At 40.7% G+C, this 23,159-nt stretch overlaps 2 protein-coding genes across 2 annotated transcripts; one reads left to right on the top strand and one right to left on the bottom strand.

Moving 5' to 3' along the window:
* The first annotated feature begins 453 nt into the window (after positions 1–453).
* tmc5 (transmembrane channel like 5) lies at positions 454–9,391 on the top strand. Its single transcript, XM_061066698.1, has 20 exons — positions 454–527; positions 1,034–1,266; positions 1,450–1,527; positions 1,878–1,982; positions 2,097–2,199; positions 3,116–3,197; positions 3,314–3,565; positions 3,749–3,891; positions 4,060–4,204; positions 4,369–4,521; positions 4,852–5,018; positions 5,969–6,044; positions 6,138–6,235; positions 6,310–6,405; positions 6,551–6,626; positions 7,172–7,305; positions 7,513–7,686; positions 8,370–8,448; positions 8,605–8,697; positions 8,789–9,391. The coding sequence occupies exons 1-20, from the start codon at positions 454–456 to the stop codon at positions 9,389–9,391; spliced, it is 2,964 nt and encodes a 987-aa protein (XP_060922681.1).
* Positions 9,392–12,521: 3,130 nt separating this feature from the next.
* LOC133027417 (germ cell-specific gene 1-like protein) lies at positions 12,522–21,721 on the bottom strand. Its single transcript, XM_061094425.1, has 6 exons — positions 21,672–21,721; positions 18,615–18,904; positions 16,753–16,800; positions 15,296–15,448; positions 14,385–14,496; positions 12,522–12,816 (listed from the first exon to the last, which is right to left on the bottom strand). The coding sequence occupies exons 2-6, from the start codon at positions 18,901–18,903 to the stop codon at positions 12,522–12,524; spliced, it is 897 nt and encodes a 298-aa protein (XP_060950408.1). The 5' UTR covers position 18,904; positions 21,672–21,721.
* Between the last annotated feature and the right edge of the window lie 1,438 nt (positions 21,722–23,159).

The following is a 23,159-nucleotide window of genomic DNA, read 5'->3' as shown; positions in this document are numbered from 1 at the left end:
ACTTTTTGAAATTAAACATTTTCTTTCTGTGTTTCTGTTTGAGAGCCATAGAACCATGTTACGAAACCAAATCTACTGAATGAATTAATGATGAACAGATGACGATGGGACCAAGAGATTAAATTACACTATTATGCTCCCCCCACCACAACAATGTAGCTGTCACTCTTGAGGACACAGAGCCACTTAGCCTCTACGTGTGATGCCGCTTGTTTGAGTTTCATCAACGTTCTCATAGCTGGCATCTGAAGCCTTTACTACAATATGTAATCAAGCAAATACTGTTATACTACTCACGGTCGGCGTTAAAGTAATCTATGCCTGTGTGTATTCAACTGGGTGAGCTGTTTACAGTCTGTTACTGCAACCGGACTATAGACACGTCAACATATTGAAGAGCAGCTGAAGAATTCTCTCCAAAGAAGACAAGAGGATCAATTCAACGAGGATCTCATGACAAGTTACAGCAACGGTGGATTTTTCAACGCTGCTTACCATGACAGCGAGACTCTGGAAGTTGATAGAAGGTTTGTGCTAATTTAATCACCGGAAAACTAATATTTAATAATCAATTACTGTGTTTGACTGGGTGTGTGTTGTTTGTACCTTCGGTCAGAAGTCATATACTGTACCATAAAACAATGACCAGTCCATTAGGAACATGCAGCTTGTTTCAATCACTTTTGTTCTTAGGATTAAGGAGTGCAAATATACTTCAAAGAAAACATTTAGAAACATTTAAGCAACAAAAGCATTAGTGCATTAGTCATTCATGTCTACTCACAAACTAAATCCAACTCCTCCTTGTAGAACATTATATATCTTATCACATTGTAAAGACACCGCCTCCAAAGCGGTCATATCTATTACATATAGATAACCTATATCATGAAATCATTATCTGAATTTCGACTTTTGTTTTTGAACTGTCAACCCCCATCTTTTTTATCATAAACACATATAGTGTACGAGTTCATTAATAAGCCGTCTGTTTTTAACTTAAACCATTGTCTGCTCCGTGTGGCCTCTATAGGTATTCAAACAAATCCCAACATACTAACCCCTATCCCAGGGATGGCCCGGCCTGGCGGGGTGACATGGCAGATACACATGACGGATACGTGAGTCAGATGACCGGTGGTAATGAGGCTTCAGCGAGAGAGCCCTGGAGGGGTTGGCAGGGGGAGAGCTGGAGGGGGATAGAGAGCATCCCCATGGGCCCTATTTCAGAGCTCCCCGGGGGCCCTTCACGGCAGCATGACCTCAGTGAGTGGACAATTAAAAACCTTTGCGACCTTAAAAACCTTTGTGTCCATAATACTTTCTGTATTAGAGGGCTAAACTTGTGAGTCTGTCAGGTGACACTGCAGTTCTGTTCCTTGAAGTGTTGCTAAGCGACACCAATGTTGATACTTTCCACTCGATTGCCTCCCCACTTTTATTTTTCAGATCACAGCCCATTTCAGTTCAACCCTGAGTCTCAGTATGATCGAGCGCCATCGGTTCGACTTCCTTCTTCAATGTCAGGTAATTGTTAAACTAATCCCATTCTGTAGATACTAGCTTCCGTTAAACTAATCCCATTCTGTAAATTCTAGCTTTCTTTGACTGTCAGAGTCTCATAAACATTACTTTCGGCTCTCACACTGTTTCTATGGTAAAGCTATAGACACAAAAAGTTGTGATTTTAGATATTCATTTAAAGTGAATGTGAAGTTCAAGTGGAACTATTCATTATCAATCAGTAAACTGGGTATTTATTGAATAACAACAAATGACAAGTAAGAAGGGAGGAAGGATGGAATTAGGAATACATTTTTGTCGGGTAATGTTGTTTTAATCTGAAAAGCAAACCATCATCTTTGTGTTCAATCCAGGCAACATGACTCTGAGATGGAGAGGAATCACAGAGCGGAGGATGAGCATGTTTCCCGACACTGTAGCGTTCACAGAGGATGCCATCAGGAACGAGATGGAGAATGGTAAGAGCCTGTGACAAGTGTTGTGTTATTCCTGTGGAGTATGTCACCCGTCCTGCGTTCTGGACGGTTGCTATTGCTTGTTAAGGACTTCCTTGTCGCTCTTGTGTGTCACAGAGGAACAGAACCTGGTCAAGGACCTTGTTGCCATGTCAACACGAGACCGAATCCGAGCTATTCAGGATCTTCCAATGAGCTTTGAGGAAAAGAAACATATCAGGTGGGTTTTGAATAGCAAGCAGTCAAAGGTAATAAACTCATTTGTCAGGGTCATTCAAGGGACTAAGTTCAACATTACTCCCTCACTCCCTTGGTTTCAGGATGTTGCAATAGATCACAGGAGGAAGAGATCTATGCAAACACACACACACACACACACACACACACACACACACACACACACACACACACACACACACACACACATGCACCTCTCTCTATACTTGTGAAGTCACTCATTGACATAGTGTTTTCATTAGACCCTTACCCTAACCTTGACCTTCACAAATATAACCCTTAACCCTAAACCTAATTCTAACCCTAACTCTGAAACCAAGTCTTAAGACTCAAACAGCCTTTTGAATCTGTAAGAACTAACCAAAATGTCCCCACAACGTAAAAATGTCCTCACAATGATGGTATTGAACCAAAACAACCTCATGACTATAGATACTCACGCACACACACATAAACACACTGCTCTCTTGTTTGAACAAGATATATAGACACTTTTATGGCACTTTAGAATGCATACCTCTGCCAAGGCCAAACAGTCTGAGACATGACGGTTTTGTTATCAAAGTAATGATTTATAAAAAAAAACCCAGCAATTGTCTGATAATTTATTCGTTATTCGTGTTTTGTCAGAATCTCAATCTCCCTTCCACCAAGGGAAAATCATTGAAGTAGTAGTTTTTGCATAACCCTACTGACAAATAAAAAGTTATTGGATAATCTTGCAAACTAACTAACAGACAAATGCTGATAAAAAAAAAAAGTGGTGTGGTGAAATTTTAACTTTCTTGTTGGAGGTAATGAGGGCAAACTCAAGGGTTTCTGTCTTGTGTTGCAGATCTTGTTTTATAGGATTAATGTCCCAATATCTTACAAGGGGATTTTATTAATTATCTTTACAGGAACCAAGTAATGGCATTCAAGTCCTCCAAGAAATCTCGCCAGTTCACATGTTTTGCGGATTGCTCTGAGAGGGTGTCACTGGTGAGTGATTCATCGTTCATAAACAATAAGCTGTGACACCATGCAAACAACTCATTAAGGAATGTGATTCAAAACCCATCCTTACACGTCATACATGTAACAGGCGGTTTTCTCAGTTTTTCCGCAGGTGTGGCTACAGTATACGGTCAGCCAGGCAGACCCTGGAGCTGTGGCAAGGCATCATGAAAGAGATTGGTGGAAAGTTTGGCACCAGCGTCCTCTCCTATTTCGTGTTCCTCAAGTGGCTGCTCATGTTCAACATCTTCTCCTTCCTGATCAACTTTGGCTTCATCACCATCCCGCTGCTTGTTTACGGCCCGGCATCTCCAAACGTGAGCTTCAGAGGACTGGAGATCCTGACAGGAGCTGTAAGTGGAGGCTCTGATCAAACCAGCTACCTGTTGTAAAGCCACAGCTTAAAAAACTAGCAAAATCTAACTTGGTCTCTTTCAGCAGCTTCTTGTGTTTTAATATTTGATTGACGTTGAACTCCTCCGACTGCAGATAGATAAAAATGACTGGTTGTTTCCACTGCATTTTGGTCTCTCCAGGGTTACTTCACCAATACTGTCATGTACTACGGTGGCTACAGCAATGAAACCCGTGTGGGTCTGGTGGACTACAACATGCAACTGGCCTATTTCTTCACCATAACAGTCTACATGGTGCTGTGTGGTATTGCACTTATTTTCAGGTCAGTTCAGATAGCTTTGAGAACCCCCCGCGTCTCCAAGACTGGGGCAGCCGCCAGCATTTATCTTCACTTTCCCCACTTTTTCTCCTTTTTTTGTTGTAGTTTAATTACAATAATGTTTTAATGGCTGTTACCTACTTTTTTCAATCTCTTTTTCACCTCATGCAGCATGGCAAGCTCCTTTAAGACAAACTATGTACCAGCATCACCAGCTTCAAGTGGCGCATGGCAGCTTCTGTGCAGCTGGGATTTTAGTGTCACCAATGAGAGAGCAGTGAAACAGCGCAAGAACAACCTCTTTGTCCAACTCAAGGTAACTATTACTGCAACTCAAAACGGAAAATTATATATTCACATTATGCTTTCAAACAGTTAACTTTTAAGAAATGAATTCCATTTTTGCAGGCAAATCTCTTCTCTCTTCTACACGTCTCATAATATTTCATCGCCATGTTTGTCCTCTTGCCATCTCTCCAGGAGTCTTTGTCGGAGAAGGCCCAGAGGGAGCTGCTAACCCTCTCTGAAAAACTGAAGCACTTCGGGGTTTATCTTGGTTCCTGGCTCCTCTCCACTGGCTTAACTGTTGGCTGCGGAGCCAGCATTTACTACCTCTGCCAATATGAACATCAGGTACACAAGTCAAGATTGAATAATTTGTCGGATTGTAAAATTGGGATAATTTTGTTGTGGACAATAGACTTTAGAGGATATCAAATGGAAAATTTGATTAGTGTTGTTACATTAAAAACAAGTATTCAAAGAAAAATATCCCTGCCTGAACAGACAAGGATGATAATACTTTATGGCATAGTAAGGGATTTAGACTTTAAGATCTGTATCAGCATCATAAACTTTTGACTTATTGAAAGTGACGTGTCAAGTCATTTACCAGCAGCACTAGGGTGTGATTCATTTCATTGTTACCTATCTTGATCTGACCTCCAGCTGTTGTCTTTATAGCGAGCAACTGATGCTGCCAGCTGGTCCCTGCTGCAGGAGGCAGAGACTCTCCTGGTTCCCTTTGTGGTGTCTCTGATGAATCTGGTCGTCCCGCTCTTCTACTCACTCTTCTACAAGTTTGAGCACTACTCCAGCCAGCGGAGACAGATCTACGCTCTGGTGGTCAGGTCAGATAGCGTACCGCCGGTTCCAAATCCATTGGCCTACATGAATTAAAGCATATAAGACTCAGGAATAGGTTTATTTAATTTATCATAAAAATTGAAAACAGGCATAAACAGTCGGCATGGTTCTTTGTGAAGATACTAAATATTAACACGGTAGACAACATCTAGTTTATATACAATGTATAAAAGGCATAAAATCGATATGTTGCCATGTTACAAATGATTATGTACCAGCATATTTATTGGACTAACCATAAATACACTGTGCTTTTTAACACATCTTTGCACAGTTTAAATAAACTAGATGTAGGGTGATAGTTGAGTTACAGTTTCTGGTAAGAGAAACCTACCGTCTGTGTGAGCCAGGCCTTGGGCCAGTATGAAGGGACTGAGGGGTGCTGTTAAAAAATGCAAGTGGTCATAGTTTAACAATGCAATTCCCTCGAAAGGCTAAATAACAGCAACATAAAACTACTGTTTCAAAATGAAATAATAATAAAAAAACAGCCCTGTCTGGCTCACTCTCACCATCTGTCATTGCTGCTGCTGGAGCCACTACTGGCATTGGCTGGGCTCTCTGGAATTTTAGTTTTTTCTAGCAGAACCATGTTATTGCACTACATTTAATAATAAACTTAAAGCCAAGCATACAAGTCGGGGTAAACCAATCAGTTGAATTCCAAGTAAACAAACTGATCTGATTGGCATGAACGACGGCCAATCATTTGTCTATGGCTGCTACTTTGCTATCAGTACATAGAGTTTCAACAGAGGGGACAAATACCACAACTGAGGTGGCTAAGGGCTCCTTAAGTCCCCTTGTGTCCCAGAGAGAGCTCAGTTTTCAGTCTTCATGGTTGCTGACCTCACTGGTTGCTAACTCTGGCTTCATATTTGGAGCTGATCTATTGAAACATTAAATATAAATCTTTCTCTTTTTCCACTAACAGAAATGTTCTACTCAGGATGTCCATTCTGGGCGTCTTGTGTTATTACTGGATGAACGTGGTGGCTACGAAATTTTCGGTATGTTTGGTATCAAATAAGTCTGCATTGTCTTTTTATAACCAATATCTCACCATATAACACCATATCTCCCACCCAATGTACTCCCTGCAGTGTTGGGAGTCCATGGTAGGACAGGCTTTGTACCGTCTGGTTATTTTTGACTTCTTCTTCCTGATGTTGGGATCTTTCTTTGGAGAGTTTCTCAGCAAGTAAGTAAAACAAATTGAGTTTAAAGCTAATATAATCACTGCTGTAAATTATACTCATCATCTCTTTATTACAGCGTAATTGGGACCACATTACTCCCACGTCTGGGGGTCCCAGAGTTCGACATAGCCAGAAATGTCCTTGAACTCATATATGCACAGACACTTGCCTGGTAAGAGAAACTTATTAACACTCTCTTAATTGAACACATTATCTGGTGGCACAGTTGTATTATAATAAAGTATTGTGTTTTTTCGTTCGGTCAAAGTGCAAATATCCTATTAAAAGTTGTTGTACCCTCCATTTTCCCTCCACAGGGTTGGGATCTACTTCTCTCCTCTGCTGCCTGCCATTCAGATTGTCAAGTTTTTCATTTTGTTCTACCTGAAGAAGGTAAATGCAGGTTCATGAGGTTTGGTCACTCTGTTAGCTGAACAGACATGTTGACACGCTGCCATCAGCAGTAACAATGCCATCTTTGTCTAGCTCCATGCTCCTGAGCGGCTCGTGTTACTTTTGTGCACCTGGGTCAATAATTAATTCAAATCCTTTCATTATATTCACTGCGTGCTTTATTTTTCTTTCATGGAAAAGACGTGCAGGATTTCCGTTTGTTGGCGTAAAGCTGCCTGTTGCATTGTACTTTTCCCAGGCCACCTTCGAGATCAATGATTTGTGGAAAAGTAAATTACTTCTTTATGACTATGTAATTGTACCCAGGCCTGATCTGGTGCTGCTGAATGTTTCATGAACATGCTGAATGACCTTTCAAGCAATGCTATTCAAAAGCTCTGATGAGATTCTCCTGTTTTCTGTGAAAAGGGACATGAGCTCGTAGTTTTGGAAACTTCACCAAGTTATTTCAATAATAAGGAATGAAAATGGTGTTTGTGTATACATGCGTGTTTGTTCATGTATTTTGTTTTGTGCTTCCTCAGGTCAGCCTGACCCGGAACTGCCAGCCTCCAAGGCGAACAGGCAGGGCAGCTCAGATGCAAACAACCTTCATCGCCCTCCTCTTCTTCCCTTTCTTCGTGGGAGCCTTGTCCATGGTTGCATACACTGCCTGGAGGTATGAGGACGTGACCTATTGAGACAGCAATATAACCTTTATCGAACATTAGCAGCTTGTTACAGAAAAATATTTCTTAAAGATCATTACCTTCTGAGCAAAATAGTATTTAAACCTCAATAATACTAGTTTTTGATACGTTCTGTATTCTTCACCAGTGATAAAATCCCCCCAAGATCAAATCTTTTGTTTCGTCCTGCTCTGCAGTCTGACCCCCTCCGAGCAGTGTGGTCCTTTTCGGGGACTCAACAACACCTTCAGCGTGGTTAGCGTCTGGATAGATGATCTGGAGGAATTCCATGTTTCTCAGTGGGTGGTCTGGATCTACCAAAATGTCATCAGAAGTGAAATCTTCTATTTTCTAATCACACTCATCATCCTGTAAGTGCATTGTGCAGGAGATGTGTTCTGTGTGTGCTTCAGGTTGCATGTTTTTCAATTAATATTGGACCTGCAGACCAAAGCAAACACCAAAGAAAAGCAAATACTTAACACAAAGCATAGCTGAGGCTTAGGTAAGTTAATTAGTTTTGCAGGTATTTGGTCATAAACCAACATTTTTATTTAAAAGGTCAGCCTCTTGGTGGCGCTATAAGGAAGGGAACCACCAAATTCTTTAGGATTCTTCCTCTGGGTTCCATGACCACACTTTTTATGATAATCCATCATATGAATGTGTTTTTCTTTAATAGGAATCCTAATGATATTTGATGATGTTAATTCACTGAGGCAGTTATGTCTACACAATAGACAATGAAGGGTGTTATGTATGCAATCCTGTAGTGACCTGATAGGTCCAGAGCAGTACAAGTTTCACATCATTGAATATAAAACAGGTTTGTCAGGACATTAAACAGATGGTCACACCAGAGAATCAGTCATGCACAGTAAACATGGGGCTCCGTGGAAACTTCACCACACCTAGCCGTCAAAATGTTGTAGTTAATTTATTTGGATAATTTGACTATGACAGACCAATAGAGAGTGGAACACTGCTACTTGTGTTTGTTCAGTAACATTTTCCATCTTTGTGTCATAATCATGTTTTTATTTTCATTGTCCAGGGTCATCATATACATGTTCTGGCAAGTCAGTCAGGGCCGCAAGGAGTTGATTGGTCTACTGAGACAGCAGATTGTTAATGTGAGTTTTGATTGACGGCCGTTAATTTATTTAATTCGTTTTAATCTTGGATAAGACACAACCTTAGTTGTACTTGAAATCCGTATTTCAGTAAACGTCTTTTTATTTAATTTCCCGCTATTTTTCTGTTTTTCCTCTTTCATTTTCTCTGGCCAGGAGGGAAAAGACAAGTCGTTCTTGTTAGACAAGCTCCAGAACCTCCAGAAATCTCAGCCTTCTAAAAAACCTAAACAGAAGAATCAAAAAAAGGTTTGCTGTGAAATGTGTCTCGTGCTACTTAACCGCCCTTCAACCTGAAATTTGCCTTCAGCCTCACTGAATATTTTCCTTTGTCCTTCAGCCTAAACGGCGTTCAGATGTCCAATCCTCAGGCGGTCAGTCCAGCTCCAACGCCATGTTTCAGGCTTTCCTTGCTCGCCAGCGTCTCGAAGAGGAAGAAGAAAGACGGAGCCATGGTGGAGTGCCGGTTCCCTCCGACATGTCCACCTCCAGTGCCCTGATGCAGGCCATGATGGCACGGCAGAGAGCTGGCGACCTGGTGGAAGATGTGTACCAGATGTCTGATAAACACCTGTCGTCCTCCGGTGCCCTCACACAGGCCATGCAGGCCAGGCAGAAGGCGGAGGGTCCAGAGGGGGATGAGTTCTACAGCACGGCAGGTTTTTCTGAAAACCCTGAGAACAGATCCGATGCTGTCATGCAGGCGAGACAAGCCAGACAAAGAGCAGAGGAAGACAGGATGGATGACACGGGGGACCCAACGTCTTCTGTGTCAAATGTTATGATGCAAGTCATGCAAGCCAGGCAGAGAGCTGAGGAAGAGGTGAGGGGCCACTGGCTCCCTGCTCAGCCACAAAACCCAGTCCCCCCAGGCTCCAGTGCTCTCATTCAGGCCATGTTGGCCCGGCAGCAGGCTGGGAACGAGTTTGATGACGGTTACTGAACTGAAGGGGTCTGCAATTATCTTACCTTATGGTGAGAACTTGAAGAGAAACGAGTAACAGGAAAGATTTCTTCAAGTTGACTGAAATCCATCTTGACATGTTGTAATTTAGCATCAGTCAAAAAATGGGGGGATTTCTCCAGAAATGCACTGAAATAAATCCTGCTGTGTTTATGAGAGCTATGAGAGAGTGCAGGTTCACCTCTTTATACAACTTTTTTTAAAGATATATTTTAATAGTAAATTTCTCGGTCGATGTAAGGCTTTATAACAAATAAGTCACAACATTAACTCACAAGGTCTGATTTAGTGCCATTTTTAATGTAATTTCTGTATCGTAAACATAAGCTGTTAACACTATATATTTAGACATTTCCTGCGAAATGTAGATTATCTCTTGATACTAAAGAAAGAAAGGCAAAAGTGAAATTCTGCTGAGACAATACTGCCCTCTGTAGGTAATGTTCAGTAACACTACAGATCAGATGCTAAGAGGAACTGATAGTCATCAGTCGGATGAGTAAAAATCAAAGATCCATATACATTTTGAAAAATAACTCCGTTCCAAATATCAACGTGCAATTGAAGAGTGTTTAGTTTTTAATATTATAATTTTATTAAATTTAGCTGATAGCTGCACTTTTACTTTACTACAGTTTTGGTTACACAGGTTTAGAGTAGTATTGTTACTTAAACTCACGGAATATGATATGAATATCTCTTCCACCACTACAGAAATCCACCAAAAACATTGATAAACATCTATGCCCATCCAAACAGTAGAAAATAGAATCTTAATTGTAAGTAACAATATTCACTGTATTTGTCTAAAATACAAATTTTGATGACACTGAGTATTTGTTTTCCTCCAATAAAGGCAGAAACAAACCTTCATTTGAATCAAGTGTTCATGTTTCCCTCCATGCTACACGTCTCTAATCATAAGCTTTGATATGTTTAATGCAAGTGTATTACAAATGCTCATTGGAATTTTGTTGCACAATAAAAGTAACAGACATGAAGTATCCAAGAATCAAACAATATACAGCTTTTCCATAACCTCTCTGTGGACATATGCACACTTATACTTCAAAGCCTATTTGCAATTTACAGTAGAAGCTGGAAGTATTCGGTCGACAACACATCTTTTGTTCTTTGGGTTCTGAGCTTCAGCACATTGAGATGAATAATAAAAGTGTCAAGTCTCAGCTTGAATTTGAGTAGCTGCACATCAATATAAAAAGAACTGTGTGTGAGATAGTTGAAGATAATAGAAAATGAGATTTGTTTGTGACAAAGAGCAGCTCCAGTTTGTAGTTTTGGCTGTCGAATCTGTGCTGGATTCATCTCCAGGCACTCTGCACGGAACCATAGGCAACAGCTGTCACACTGAACCTGCCATAAATAGCCCAAAAATACACTTTTATTTAGTTTCAGAGAGCATTTCACAACAAAATACATCATTAGTTAGTATTTTTATAATTCTTGGCAATCATTAATACAACAGGCCTTTCCTGATTTGACCTGGCTCGCTGTCAGTGAGTAAAGGAGATATAAATAAAATAAAAATGGAACCAAGCAAAGTCAGAACTTTGCTTTATGATGATAACACTTCCAAAACTGTGCTGCCTGTGACGGCATATTACATATCTCTCACATTGTTAATTCAGTTGAAAAATGTGGAATGACAATCTTTGGATGATTATTTATGATATCAGCAGAATAAATTTTTTTATATACATTATTATTTGTGATTTCCAGCAGAGTTAGCTATTTGTATAGATGTGATTCAATAGTAATTATTCAAATTTAACATACATGCAAGATTTCATTGTCACAGAGGAATTCTCTTTATAGGAGTTGATGATGATACAGAACAGGCTGCCCACACAGCTGGTGACACTATTTATAGAGTAAAATCTTCTGACAATTGACTGACAGACAGTGGAAGTCACCATGGACAAGAGTGAGGTGAATATTCTTTGTGACCTCTTAAGGATTTTTTAAATAATACTTAATAATGGCAAGTTATTATTGTCATAGTGAAAATGTAGCTGCTTTTCCCTTAAATATTCTCAAAAGTTCTACAGAAAATTTACTTTAAACGTAACATGCTGACAGTGTTGGTTGAATAATAGCTAATGTTGCCTCTTGCCAATCATGTTTTTTTTTCTGTCAAACCTAAAATCTCCTCTCTGTTGCATTCAGCTGTAGATTCAATGATTCACTGCGACCCTCTTCCTCCCTGTCACCTCCACTCTCCAGTCTCCATTATACATTTCCATATCCATACATCCTTACAATTATCACATCACATTCATTCCTTATTGTGCATGGCAATGGATTTAGTTTATTTTCAATTAAAGTCACAGGAAACTCAAGAGACACGTATGAGCTCTTTTTGTGCACAATCTAAGGTTGACAGCTGCTAAAGAAATATCCAAAGGGAGTGTTAGTTTCTAACAACCATCTTACTCTACCAACTTAGGTGCTACGTCTTTAAAGGACTTCATCCCTCACAGTTCTATGATGATGTGAATCTGGTCTAATCAAATGCTGAGACTTTGCACAACTGTTCATTATTTGATTTCAGATTGAATGTGCTGAAGCTCAGAGCCTGAAGAACGAAAAATGTGTAACTGTCTAAAAACTTCGGGCCTTCACTGTTTATACTGCATCTAGGCACATCATGTGCAGTTTAAGTATTTCACATTTAATAAACAGCAGTTACACCGTGTCTTTGTGATCAGAACATCATTTGCATTGACTTATTGATTGACTGGAACTGAATAAGGCGATTAGCATCCGACTGACCCTCACGATAATGATTGGGTTATACTTTAAATTTACATTTTGGTTAGTTACACAAACAGAGAAAACACCCTTATCCATGATTTCAGATCATGTCCATGTTGCCAGTTCTCAGTTGGATTCACCAACTTTGACCTTGTGTGACTTGATCCCTACGACCTGTTTCATTAAGGCAGTGTCGAAATGCATCAGATGGAGCTGATGATCCCTTGAGGCCTTCATCCCAGACCGGGCACAAAGCAGAGTGGGACAACAGCACCTCCATCCATCAAGCTGCCAAACTGAGAGAAACGCCACCACCTATACCGTCCCGTCACACTCAGCACTGTTCTTCCCCTAAAGATACTGCAATGTCACTCAGGTCCAGAGAGTCAGCGGGTAGGGGAGTTTTCCTGCCACTTTTCAGGCTGTGGCTCGGATAAACCTCCACGGATTTGGAGATGGAGTGCACGGAGCGATCTCGGAAGTATCCGAAAGCCTCCCTTGCGTGTTCCTCCCGAATGCTTTGCTCAAAGGTCTTACGTTTGTGCCTGAACTCTATGACGGTCTTCGTGTAGGAGTTGAGGGTGGTGACTGACGCACCCATACAGCAGGTGAAGGACGCCCAGGCCATGCTGACAGGAAAGGAAGAGAGAAAACAGGCAAATCAGCACATGCTGGAGAACTCTGCTTTGAGGTTAAATTAATGCAAAAGCTTGTGAAATCTAAATTGTGTTTAGGATGATTTAGTTTAGTTTAAGTTAAGTTAAGTTGAGTTAAGTTAAGTTAGGCTAGGTTAGGCTAGGATAGGATAGGATAGGCTAGGCTAGGTTAAGGTAGGTTAGGTTAGGTTAGGTTAGGTTAGGTTAGGTTAGGTTAGGTTATGGTAGGTTAGGTTAGGTTAGGTTAGGTTAGGTTAGGTTAGGTTAGGTAAAGGGTTAGGTAGAGGTTTAGGTTGAGATTAAGGTAGTTTAGGTTAGGCTAGGATAGGTAATGGTTAGGTAAAGGTTAATGGTACTTTAGGTTAGGATAAACTTTATTGTTCACAATGTGCTGTGTTTCAATTCAGGAGCTGCATCGTTAGAGGCTGCATTTGAAGGCTCCTTCAACCCAAACAACTAATTATACACATTTGAAAAAAAACAAGGGCTTTAAAACTTTCTTGCCATGTACAATTTCTGCTCTGTTGCTAGGCTACAGTGATAAGGACGAGACCAGATAGTGACGCCAATCAGGGTAATACTCTGTAGATCAGACTGTCTCATTTTGGTTTGGCCTCTGTGAGCCGGGTACACTGCGTATGTCGAAGGACGTTAATAACGTCACAATGTAGCTGCACTTCGTACAAAAGAGGTCATGTAGATATATTTGATGGCTCGGTGAAAACAACTTCTCGAGTTAAATAGTTCAATTTGTGTTTGCAAAGGATAAGATGGATCACTTTTATGTCAAGAGCTTTGTTTTTGGTATTCAGCTTATACCTGTCACTTATGTGGTTTCCCTATAATTTTCGTATGCCTTATTAACCACTTTTGACAGTTTCACTTTAAAATGAGCATCCAACCCTCCATACCAAGCGACCCTGTTACAAGACAAGATGCTTTCCACCAGTTTCTTGTACACCAATTCAAGAACTTTCAGGCTCACCCTGAAGTCACTCAGCTTCCTGAGAAGGTATAGCATCATCATTTTAATTTAGTTTTGACATTTTCCGCTCAAGACTTGGACTCTGTGGTTGGTGAGATTAGTATTAAACGCTTCAAGTCCCTCTGCCCCCCTCGAGCATGCTGGACCACATGTGAGATCACACAATCATGCCAACAAAAGGTCAAGAATTGTTTCAAGATAAATCTGTCAGAATATTGAACATATTGTAAAAGAGTGAAATATTATCCCCTTATGCAATTCCAATCACGCCTGTATATTGGGGCTTTGGACACCAAAGCCTAATCCTGCCATAACATGGGGCTTTGGGCTTTTTTCATTAGAGACACTGATGCTGGGGAGAGGTGAGAGTTGAGCTACAAATGACGATTTGGGGCTGCTGCATGCAGAGAGGAATTCCTCATCTGGGTTTGTTAAGAGGTGACTTAGCTATATTTGCATGTATCTCTAAGTGCAACGGAGTTTATTCCAGTTGCTTCATATGACGTTTATTTCTGAACAGAAGCCCAATGAGTGTGATCTCTGAGGTGCGTCATACCAGAAGGACCAGCCGTAGACCCAGTTGTAGGGCCTCCAGTCCGGTGGACCGAGGCTGACGGTGACCTGAAAGACCTGAGTGTACATCACATGAGCCACCATGCCGAGAAGACCTGAAATCACACACACACGGCAAAAAAAAATCAAATAAAGAATCATGCACAGGGATTCTCTAAAACTATAGAGAGTTGTTTTTCCACAAGCATTTTCAAATATGCAAACTCACTGAAATAATGTGATCCCAGTCTCTTACATTCCCGTTCCATTAGTTCATGCTTGTTCATTCTTATATGATCTGAGATTTATATAACATGAACAACAAATATCCTCCTTAATTCCACTGGAGACTCCCGCTCTCTGTCATCTCAGTGTTTTCATCTCATCTGCCACAGAACAAAACTAACAACATTTTATCTTGACCCACTCTTATTTCATTAGAATCCTACGTCACAGATTTTGAACAAATACTGTACCACCTCCAATGAGGTTATATTTTCTCTTCTGTCCATTTGTTTGTTTGTAAACAAGATAACGCAAAAACTACTGGATGGAAGATAGATTTTCATTAATTTCTCAGATAATGATTTATGGATCTTGATGAACATATTGAGGGGACTGATAAATATGAATGTGCGTAATTTGTGACTTATATAGTGACTTTTATTGTGATTTCATAAGAGGGCTGTCATGTACCGAGTGCCATACTAGTTTTGTTTTTAATGAAGTGAAAACTGGCTTTTTTGAATGATGTCTGTTTTGTTAGCTTCTCTTTTCTTGTAATGAAGTATGACAGAATATGCTGTGCCCAATATTAAACCACATAAATGGAGAACAGAATCACAAACTCATATATGGCCTGTACTATCAGTATGGTGTGTTGCAGGCAATAAAAAAAAAAACACTCCACAGTACCTGAGAGGACAGTGAAGACGGCAGCGAAGGCATTGAGCTTGAGTCCATCGATGACGTTGCTGGAGCTGACAAGCTCTAAACACATGAGGCTGAAGCCCACCAGCAGCAGAATGATGTACAGCATCTCAGAAACCAGCGACAGCCACAGCATCCCTGTAAGACAGGGACAATTGATTGCAAAAACATCACATTAAATCTAAGGTAGACATGTTACAATTTTAATTCACAGCTCGATATCACCTATTCTACAACAACTCCACAGTTTTTAATTTGCATGTTGCACTAATGTGATTAGTCTGATATATCAGAGGTTCCTCATGCAGATAATAAAGGCTGACTGTGACATTTCCAGTTAGAGAGCGGCTGAATTTCAGCTGAACTCTCCAGTCTCCTACAAGCCGGTTCCAGCTTCTCAATGAATCAAGCCAAATGTGACCTGCCAACACCAAAATATCTCTGCTTCTCCTGTCCTCGTTATTCAGATTGGTGGCAAGCAAGCATCTCCCAAAGGACGGATTCAACACAGCTGGAGAATGCTAAGCCTGTGTCTCTCCATTGATCCGTGAGGGGATGATTCCCAAACTGAGAGCGGAGGACTTGCTGGTTAAAAAAACTGGGAAGTTACAGACCAAAACAGATACTGCCAGGAAGTATTTACAGTACTCCTAATATTGGTCATGCACAGCTCAGTGCTATGAAGTGACTTCAGTGATTTTACTTTACTACACGTTTGAAATCATAATTTTTATTTTTGCTACTTATTAATTCTTCATATTTTCTTCAAAATTATTATTTGAATTCATTTGTATGAGTACTATTGTAACAATTATATTATTATGATAAGATTATGACAGTGGTTTGATTATTAATATATTTGTAAGTTTTTTATTACTATTATTATTATTGCCATAATAAAATTACTAATGTTATTATTACACTATGTTTTTGAACCTCTCTCTTTACCCCATTTTTTTGTACACATATTGTTGCTGTCTCGTGTCTTGCAAAGCTATACGAAAAAAGCAAATTAATCATAATTACATGTGAAGTTGAAATTATTCCAAAAATATATAGAGTATTTGTTTTCATTAGATCTCTCTTCTTTAGAGACATACGTCTTGCTATTAAGACAAATTTTGCAGCGTGAACATTTCAAAAGCATGATTTATAATAATTTAGAAAGAAAGAGTTTGCTCTTGGTCATTCAACTTCTTTTGCTCTCAGCCGTGCCTGAAGGCCAAGTCACCTGTGGCACTAGTGATGAAATGCATTTAGAAAGAGGATTGTAATGGACTGAGAATTGTGTTTCCTGTAAAGATTTATCAATAGATTCCATTAATGGAGGGAAAATCTCAATTCTAACCTCTTACAGGCGACATGTTATCCTTATGAACATAACATTTATTTTCACAGATTGCAAAAGTTCCATGTGAGTCCTCAATGATAATGACACTCACCTTTCTCTGATGCAGGGGCCAAATCAATGAAACTGCGGCATCTCTCACCTTCAATACAAAGAAAAAACACTGTCATTACACAGACAAGCAGCAGCAGCTTCTTTAGCCGTCACTTTATGTGGAGCTCTTCGTGCGGCTCGTCAGAAACGAGTGAGCCTCGGAGGAGGACATGCAAAAGGTCCAAAAGGTCACAGGGAACCAGATTGGGATTAACAAACAAAACTGAATGAAGAAATGCTCTCAGTGCTGAACTGATACGGGCCTCGGTCCAAGTCCTAATCTGCGTCCAATACCCATTTTGTGTCCAGGTGTGTTTCACAGGATCGGCTCAGACAGGAGTGTGACCTCTTGCACTGAGAAATCCGCACAGCGACGGAAAAAACAGAGGTAATGAGTTTAAAGCAAAAAAACGAATAGAGGTTAAATGAGAGGCAAACAGTAGTAGAAGCTTTTTGGACTTGTGATTTAGTGTGAGCAGATGGTGTGCTGGCAAGGCCGCGCAACATCTGCTTCTCGTCCTGCTGAGTTACATGTGCATGAATAGAATTATAGTGATAAACCAGAACTGAGACATTCTGCAAAAATAAATAGCACTGTTATAACACTCCATCCTGCAAATATGCATGTAATCGGATCCTGTGTGTTAATGTAACTAACAGGATATATCAAATACCAGTGATTCCTGACACATTCCTGCAGATGTGATGTCTTCCCCTCAGTCGTCTGTGGAGCGGAGCGTGTCGCTGGATTTGTTGCAAGTGGAAAACTTTAATCAGGTAGAAGGAGGGTGGCAACAGCTGTTTTGAGGAAAAACTCATCAAGGCCGCCGTTACATAATCCTTATTAACTCAAGCTGTCTCAGCCCCCACCACGTCAGACCCCGACGCCCCCCCCCCCCTCCATCGTACTGCCACTTGATGAGATAAACATGTGCTAGCAATTCCCCACTCCACTAATCTCAGCCTGTGCTTCATTTCTATTCCCGAGCATTGTAAGAAATGCGTGTGCTATTAGCAGGGTTTGTGCCGGAGTCGGTAGCAGTGAAGCAGCCAGAGAGGACGACTCCGGTCTGATCACACCTCTGACCTGGACCTTCCTCTGGGCAGCTCATCTCCCCAGTTCACTCCTCTGTAATTCAAACTTGACTCTAATGAGGTCAACATCATTATCCCTGAGTGATGCTCATGCACACGTCATTTACTGTTTTCTCCTACTATTTGCTTAAACTGGGAAGCAATCACATTCAGCCCCATGCTAAGTGCTGCACGGCCATTCACTTAACTAACACAATGTTATAAGTGGGGAGTGACTCAGCAGTTCATGCCAGGTAACACCAGGTAAAGCAAGTTAAACGGATAAATATATAGACTGACATTAGTGGAGGACGTTTAACCTGAAATTGTCATGAAAGGGAATATTAAAAAAAATATCCATTTGAACTAAGTCTTCCATTATGACAAATGAGGAATTTAATGATTGAACCGTGTTTGATAGGGTTAGTGTGTTAAATTGAGAATGCAGGATGTTTCAGTAAAGACTGAGTAATATGATGGTCTATTTACAAACAAATGAAAACACAGAATGAACCGAAGTAGGTAAGAGAAAAGTCATATGCCTGCAGAGGAAATTCTAGATGTTAAAGTAATAGTCCCACACAGTTACTGATTGAGATATTGTTATGATAAAATGCAAATGTTAAGGACTTCCTCTTCTATAAATGTGACCAATCCTGATCAGAACGTATTGAAACAGACTCTTAATGGATGTGGAAGTTCATAAAGTTGTGTCTCGCACAGTGGGTGAAAGAAACACACACACACACACACACACACACACACACACACACACACACACACACTCACTCTCATCGTGGATGTTCTCCTCGCAGGAGAACCAGATGCCGGTGTGGAACTGGCGGAAGAGGAAGCGGTCGTCCCCGGTCTCCCAGCTGTACACCACCTTGTTGGGGTCCGTCTCGTTCACGCCGTAGTCGATGCACTGGTGCGTGCGCAGCTTGCTGCACTTGGGCTTGGGGACCCTCTGCGTGCCCACGCACCAGTAGGTGGTGATGAAGGCGGTGATGGAGAAGAAGAGGGCGAAGAAGTTGAGGCTGACAGACAGCAGGGTCCTGCACCGGCGACTCGTCTTCATGGTCCGCGAGGAGGAGGGTCGCGCACGACCGAAAAGTTCATGGATGCGAGGTGCAGAGGACGCACGAGCCCCGGGTCTCTCCCATTTGGCACCGCGCAGTGTCCAGATGTGTCCAGATGTGTCCAGGGAGGCGCAGGACGCACAGTGAGATCCGCTCTGAGCCAAAGTGTCACATCTCCATCATCACAACCACAAGCGTCCTGCAGCCGAGGGGACGTCACGGGAAAAGGATTTGACCCTCAGCTTGTGACAGGGCTAGATCATCTCTCTCTCTCTCTCTCTCTCTCTCTCTCTCTCTCTCTCTCTCTCTCTCTCTCTCTCTCTCTCTCTCTCTCTCTCTCTCTCTCTCTCTCTCTCTCTCTCTCTCTCTCTCTTAGTCATTAGGATGCCTCCATCCCTCAATCTCTTACAAACAATTTATCAGCGATTATGAGTGTGTGTGGAAAACTTACTACTTCTACACAACTTTTTTTTTCTACTTCTTTTGTCGCTAATTATCTATTTTGTCATTTTTATTTTCAACAAATGTATTATAATTTACCTTTTAAATATGTTTTGTTTTGAGGTGCAGGAAAGTAAAGAAAAACTAAACTAAACTAACCTATTAGTAATGAAATAATAGCTGGATCCTAAATGTCCTAAATGTCCCTTAATGCAACTCAAAAGTGACTTATGATCCTGGATGCTCTATTGAACCCCACACCTTTCCACTGATAAAAATCAACCACTGACACCTGCTAACATTTGGCTTTATGGCTACAATGGGAATGTATATCTGCAGTAGACACAGGTTTTTGTATACTGTTATACTGTGCATTTATCTTCTGGATAAAAAGATCTGTTAAAAAAAAGTTCAGTCTGAAGTTGGATATCAGGATGACCCTGATCACATCATCGGGGTAAGCCCTTTTTGAAGTTAATACATTAGTAGAGCATGTTGTGTTATATAATGTATTTTTAGTAGTGTTTCCACTGTTATCTTTATCAGTGATGCATCAAAAAAAATTTAAATATCCAGTAAATAAAATAATAAAGGCTAGTACAGTTGCCACTTAGGGGTGAATTTATATATGTGTGTGTGTGTGTGTGTAAAATATGTAAAAATTATCTGAACAAATGTGTATTTATTGGTCAGTCTTAAAGTTTTAAATGCTTGTTCTTGTTAAATTCAGCTTGTGTTTTTCCTGTTAGCGCTCCCTTTCATTTCTGAGCGTCGTCTGTTTTCAGAGAAGCTGACCTGCGTTAACTTGCTAAGAGGGAGGTCACAGAGAGGATGATGAGCCTTCTGCTGGCCTGCCCCTGACCAGACCGATGGTGGCCTGTTGAGCACTGAGACGAGTAGAGATGACTCTGCAGCACTGAAAATCTGCCACAAATCTCTTGTGTTGTGAACTGTGCTGAGGCACGGAGACATCCCAAATGCTGGCATTTCAAAGATGTTTCCCATGAGTGCTGCGATTCTTCGTGTGAAAAAGAGCTAAAAATATAAATCATTTGAGCCTCTTGGCAAAACGTGTTTACAACCCACGAGTAAACGAGGCCAGATAGGCCTGACATCTCTGTTACCTCAGCAGATTGCCTTCCTCTTCCGCACCGGGGGCTTAGCCGCACTTCAAAACATGACTCTGAAAACTGACAAATCAGGCCAAGGCTCTCCACCACAAGTGCCACCCATACTGTTGAACCAGCTGCTGGTGATGCTGTAGGTAATTACCACCTTGGCAGGGTGTTGTGGGTGATCAATGAGTCAGAGGGCGGTGAGCTGGTGCGATTACATCTCAAAATATCTTGTTCTACATATATTATGCAGGCTCATCTGCACAAAAATAAAACATTAATGAAGGAAAATAAAAAAAACTGGTTGAAACATTCAAGGAGACAACCCACTGAAACACTACGGGTCACCTCAACAGTCGCCGCTCTGTGAGTCAACTCTCCCACTCAACCACTACAAGCCTCACAAAGTGCTCTATGACCCCAGATCCCCCCCTGGTTCTTGCCAGCAGCTAAGAAGAGTCTTATGGAATATCATCAGCATGTTGGAAGTCAGAATACTTGGCTACAGTCGGGTAAACACTGCTTATGACGTCCATGTGGACGGTGATAGGCTGTCTCCTGAGGCTGAGGCAATAACAAGAAGTTAATCTTCGCTCTCAATTTAACACATTTTAAGTCCTGTGCTGCCGGATGTTCATGGTTTCTGATCGTGACGTTTACTATTGACTTTAGGATCACCACTTACAGAACATTCTAAAGATCAGGGCATCTCTCTGAGAACCAAACAGAGAAAAAAACCATCTGTTCCATTTACGCCCCTCTCCACCATGACTCTGTTTACAGGCCGACCTGAGGAACTGACCTGACATACAGTTTGCTCAAACCTCTGCAGGATTCTAATTAAAACATTAAAAATGAACACTGAGTTCACAAATGACCTCAATGCTAATCTCGTCACTGGCTGACTGTTAACTTAAAGCTGCAACTGGATTTAGTAATAGATTGTTAACCACCACACATTGGTGCAGTGATTAGAACTGTTGCCAAAAACATGCAGATTGGAGTGATGTTAATTGGATTTCTAAAGGTCGTGGAGGTGTGAATGTGAGAGTGAACTGTTGTTGGATCTAATAATGTGAAAGCGGTTGCTCCTAGTGATGAACACACAGTTATTCTCAGCTCTTTCAAGTGTTTTCCTGTTGGTAGCTTCACTGTTCACTATCACTGCTGTGGAGTGGGTGCCTAATGTTGGATTTAAAGTGTTAAGATTGCTTGTATGGTGTTTATCTGCTGAGGAGGAGCTGTGCACCAAACAGGACTGCAGCCACTGACTATTTTATCTTTGGTATCATTTTGCATAAGATTGATGCATTTTCTGTTGATGTTATGCATCATTTCAGATCTAATACTAAAACCAGATCGTTTTTTTTTTTTATATGTATGAAAAATCCAAAGAGCCTCAAAATGTATTATTGGACTTTTACATTCATCAGCTGTCCAGAAACATGACTCCTATCAAAAATGATCCATATCTGTTGGATGTGTAAATAAGCAACTGCCTCCCAGAATGCCATGATAACTTAAAAGTTGATGTTTTCAATGCTGCGTTCAGACCTTATGGTTCAGACAGTAGAGTGTAGTGTCGAGTATATAAAGATGGAAGATACATCTCCACTTCCTCCTGCTATCCAGACATGAAACCAGACTATCTTGGATACAAATGTAGTTATCTTGACATTTGGAGTCTGGGCAGTAACACTTGGGATGGAGCTGTGGTATCATATAATTTTAGCATCAAATAAAAATTTGCACTAGTGCAGTGGTTCTCAACTGGTCTGGCTTCGGGACCCACCATCACCCCTTAATGACAAGCCGCAACCCAAACAAGGAAAATGTTCAACTTCTCAAATTTATTTAATGAAAAGATAGTTCAGAATATTACAGTAGGCCAACCAAAAAAAAACTAGTTTAATGATAAACCAAAACGACCAGTAGGTGGCGATGCTAGAGAGGGAAATGTTCCCTTTTACACTCAATTAGCTGCATTTTAATTAAAAAACAATACATGCATCTTAAGGACACACTGTAATACAACATACATAACAATTTAGTAACTTCAGCCTTTTTTAACAGAGTCAACATTGCTTTCATGCACAAACAGCGCGATCCACCAGTTGAGAATCACTGCACTATAGAGTATACGCCAATGAGATAAGAGCTACGTAAAATGACAGAAACCATTTATAACTTTTTAGTTTGGTCCGTGTCCCATCCACTAACATTGAGGATGTGGGGTTTATGACCTAACCCTAACCCTAACTCTATTAAAGGATGTAACAGATTAATTCCGCTGCGTGGATCACGTGTTTGTGTTTACAGCACATCGACACTCTCTTATCACACTCTTGTATATGACAGTGCTTTTTCATTTCCAGATTTTAGTTTTTTCACTGTTTTTTACTTTTGGGTCTGTCGCTTGTTAGAAACATCATCAGGAAATTCTGGAGGATCTCCGGAGTTCAGTGCATGTCTGAAAGAAACTATGTTGTCCATCTTTATATTGAGGCCATGGTTCAGAAAGCTTTGTCAAAAAAATGTTTAGGTGAAACTGTGTAACTTTGGATTAATGGTTCAATTCAAAAAGCCATAGTCACCACTCTTCAATAGCTACATCCAGTTGTCTTTGTTTAAATCGTCAAATTTGCAAATACTTTTCCTCACAGCTAACAAGAACGTATGTTCCTTTCCAATGCAACCAT

This window comes from Limanda limanda, chromosome 2 (assembly GCF_963576545.1).
Source record: "Limanda limanda chromosome 2, fLimLim1.1, whole genome shotgun sequence".
In the NCBI taxonomy this organism is placed as follows: Eukaryota; Metazoa; Chordata; class Actinopteri; order Pleuronectiformes; family Pleuronectidae; genus Limanda; species Limanda limanda.
The sequence above is the reverse complement of the archived record's forward strand: the minus strand, read 5'-3'. Positions and strand labels throughout refer to the sequence as shown.

Excerpts from the sequence above, each read along its gene's own strand:
- LOC133027417 (XM_061094425.1), bottom strand. The coding sequence starts at position 18,903 with ATGAAGACGAGTCGCCGGTGCAGGACCCTGCTGTCTGTCAGCCTCAAC. Across the intron at positions 16,801-18,614 it reads GGAGAACATCCACGATGAGA|GTGAGAGATGCCGCAGTTTC; the intron begins GTGAGTGTGTGT and ends TTTGTATTGAAG. Across the intron at positions 12,817-14,384 it reads GTCTACGGCTGGTCCTTCTG|CATGGCCTGGGCGTCCTTCA; the intron begins GTATGACGCACC and ends CTTTCCTGTCAG.
- tmc5 (XM_061066698.1), top strand. The coding sequence starts at position 454 with ATGACAAGTTACAGCAACGGTGGATTTTTCAACGCTGCTTACCATGAC. Across the intron at positions 8,449-8,604 it reads TGAGACAGCAGATTGTTAAT|GAGGGAAAAGACAAGTCGTT; the intron begins GTGAGTTTTGAT and ends TTCTCTGGCCAG. Across the intron at positions 8,698-8,788 it reads AACAGAAGAATCAAAAAAAG|CCTAAACGGCGTTCAGATGT; the intron begins GTTTGCTGTGAA and ends TTTGTCCTTCAG.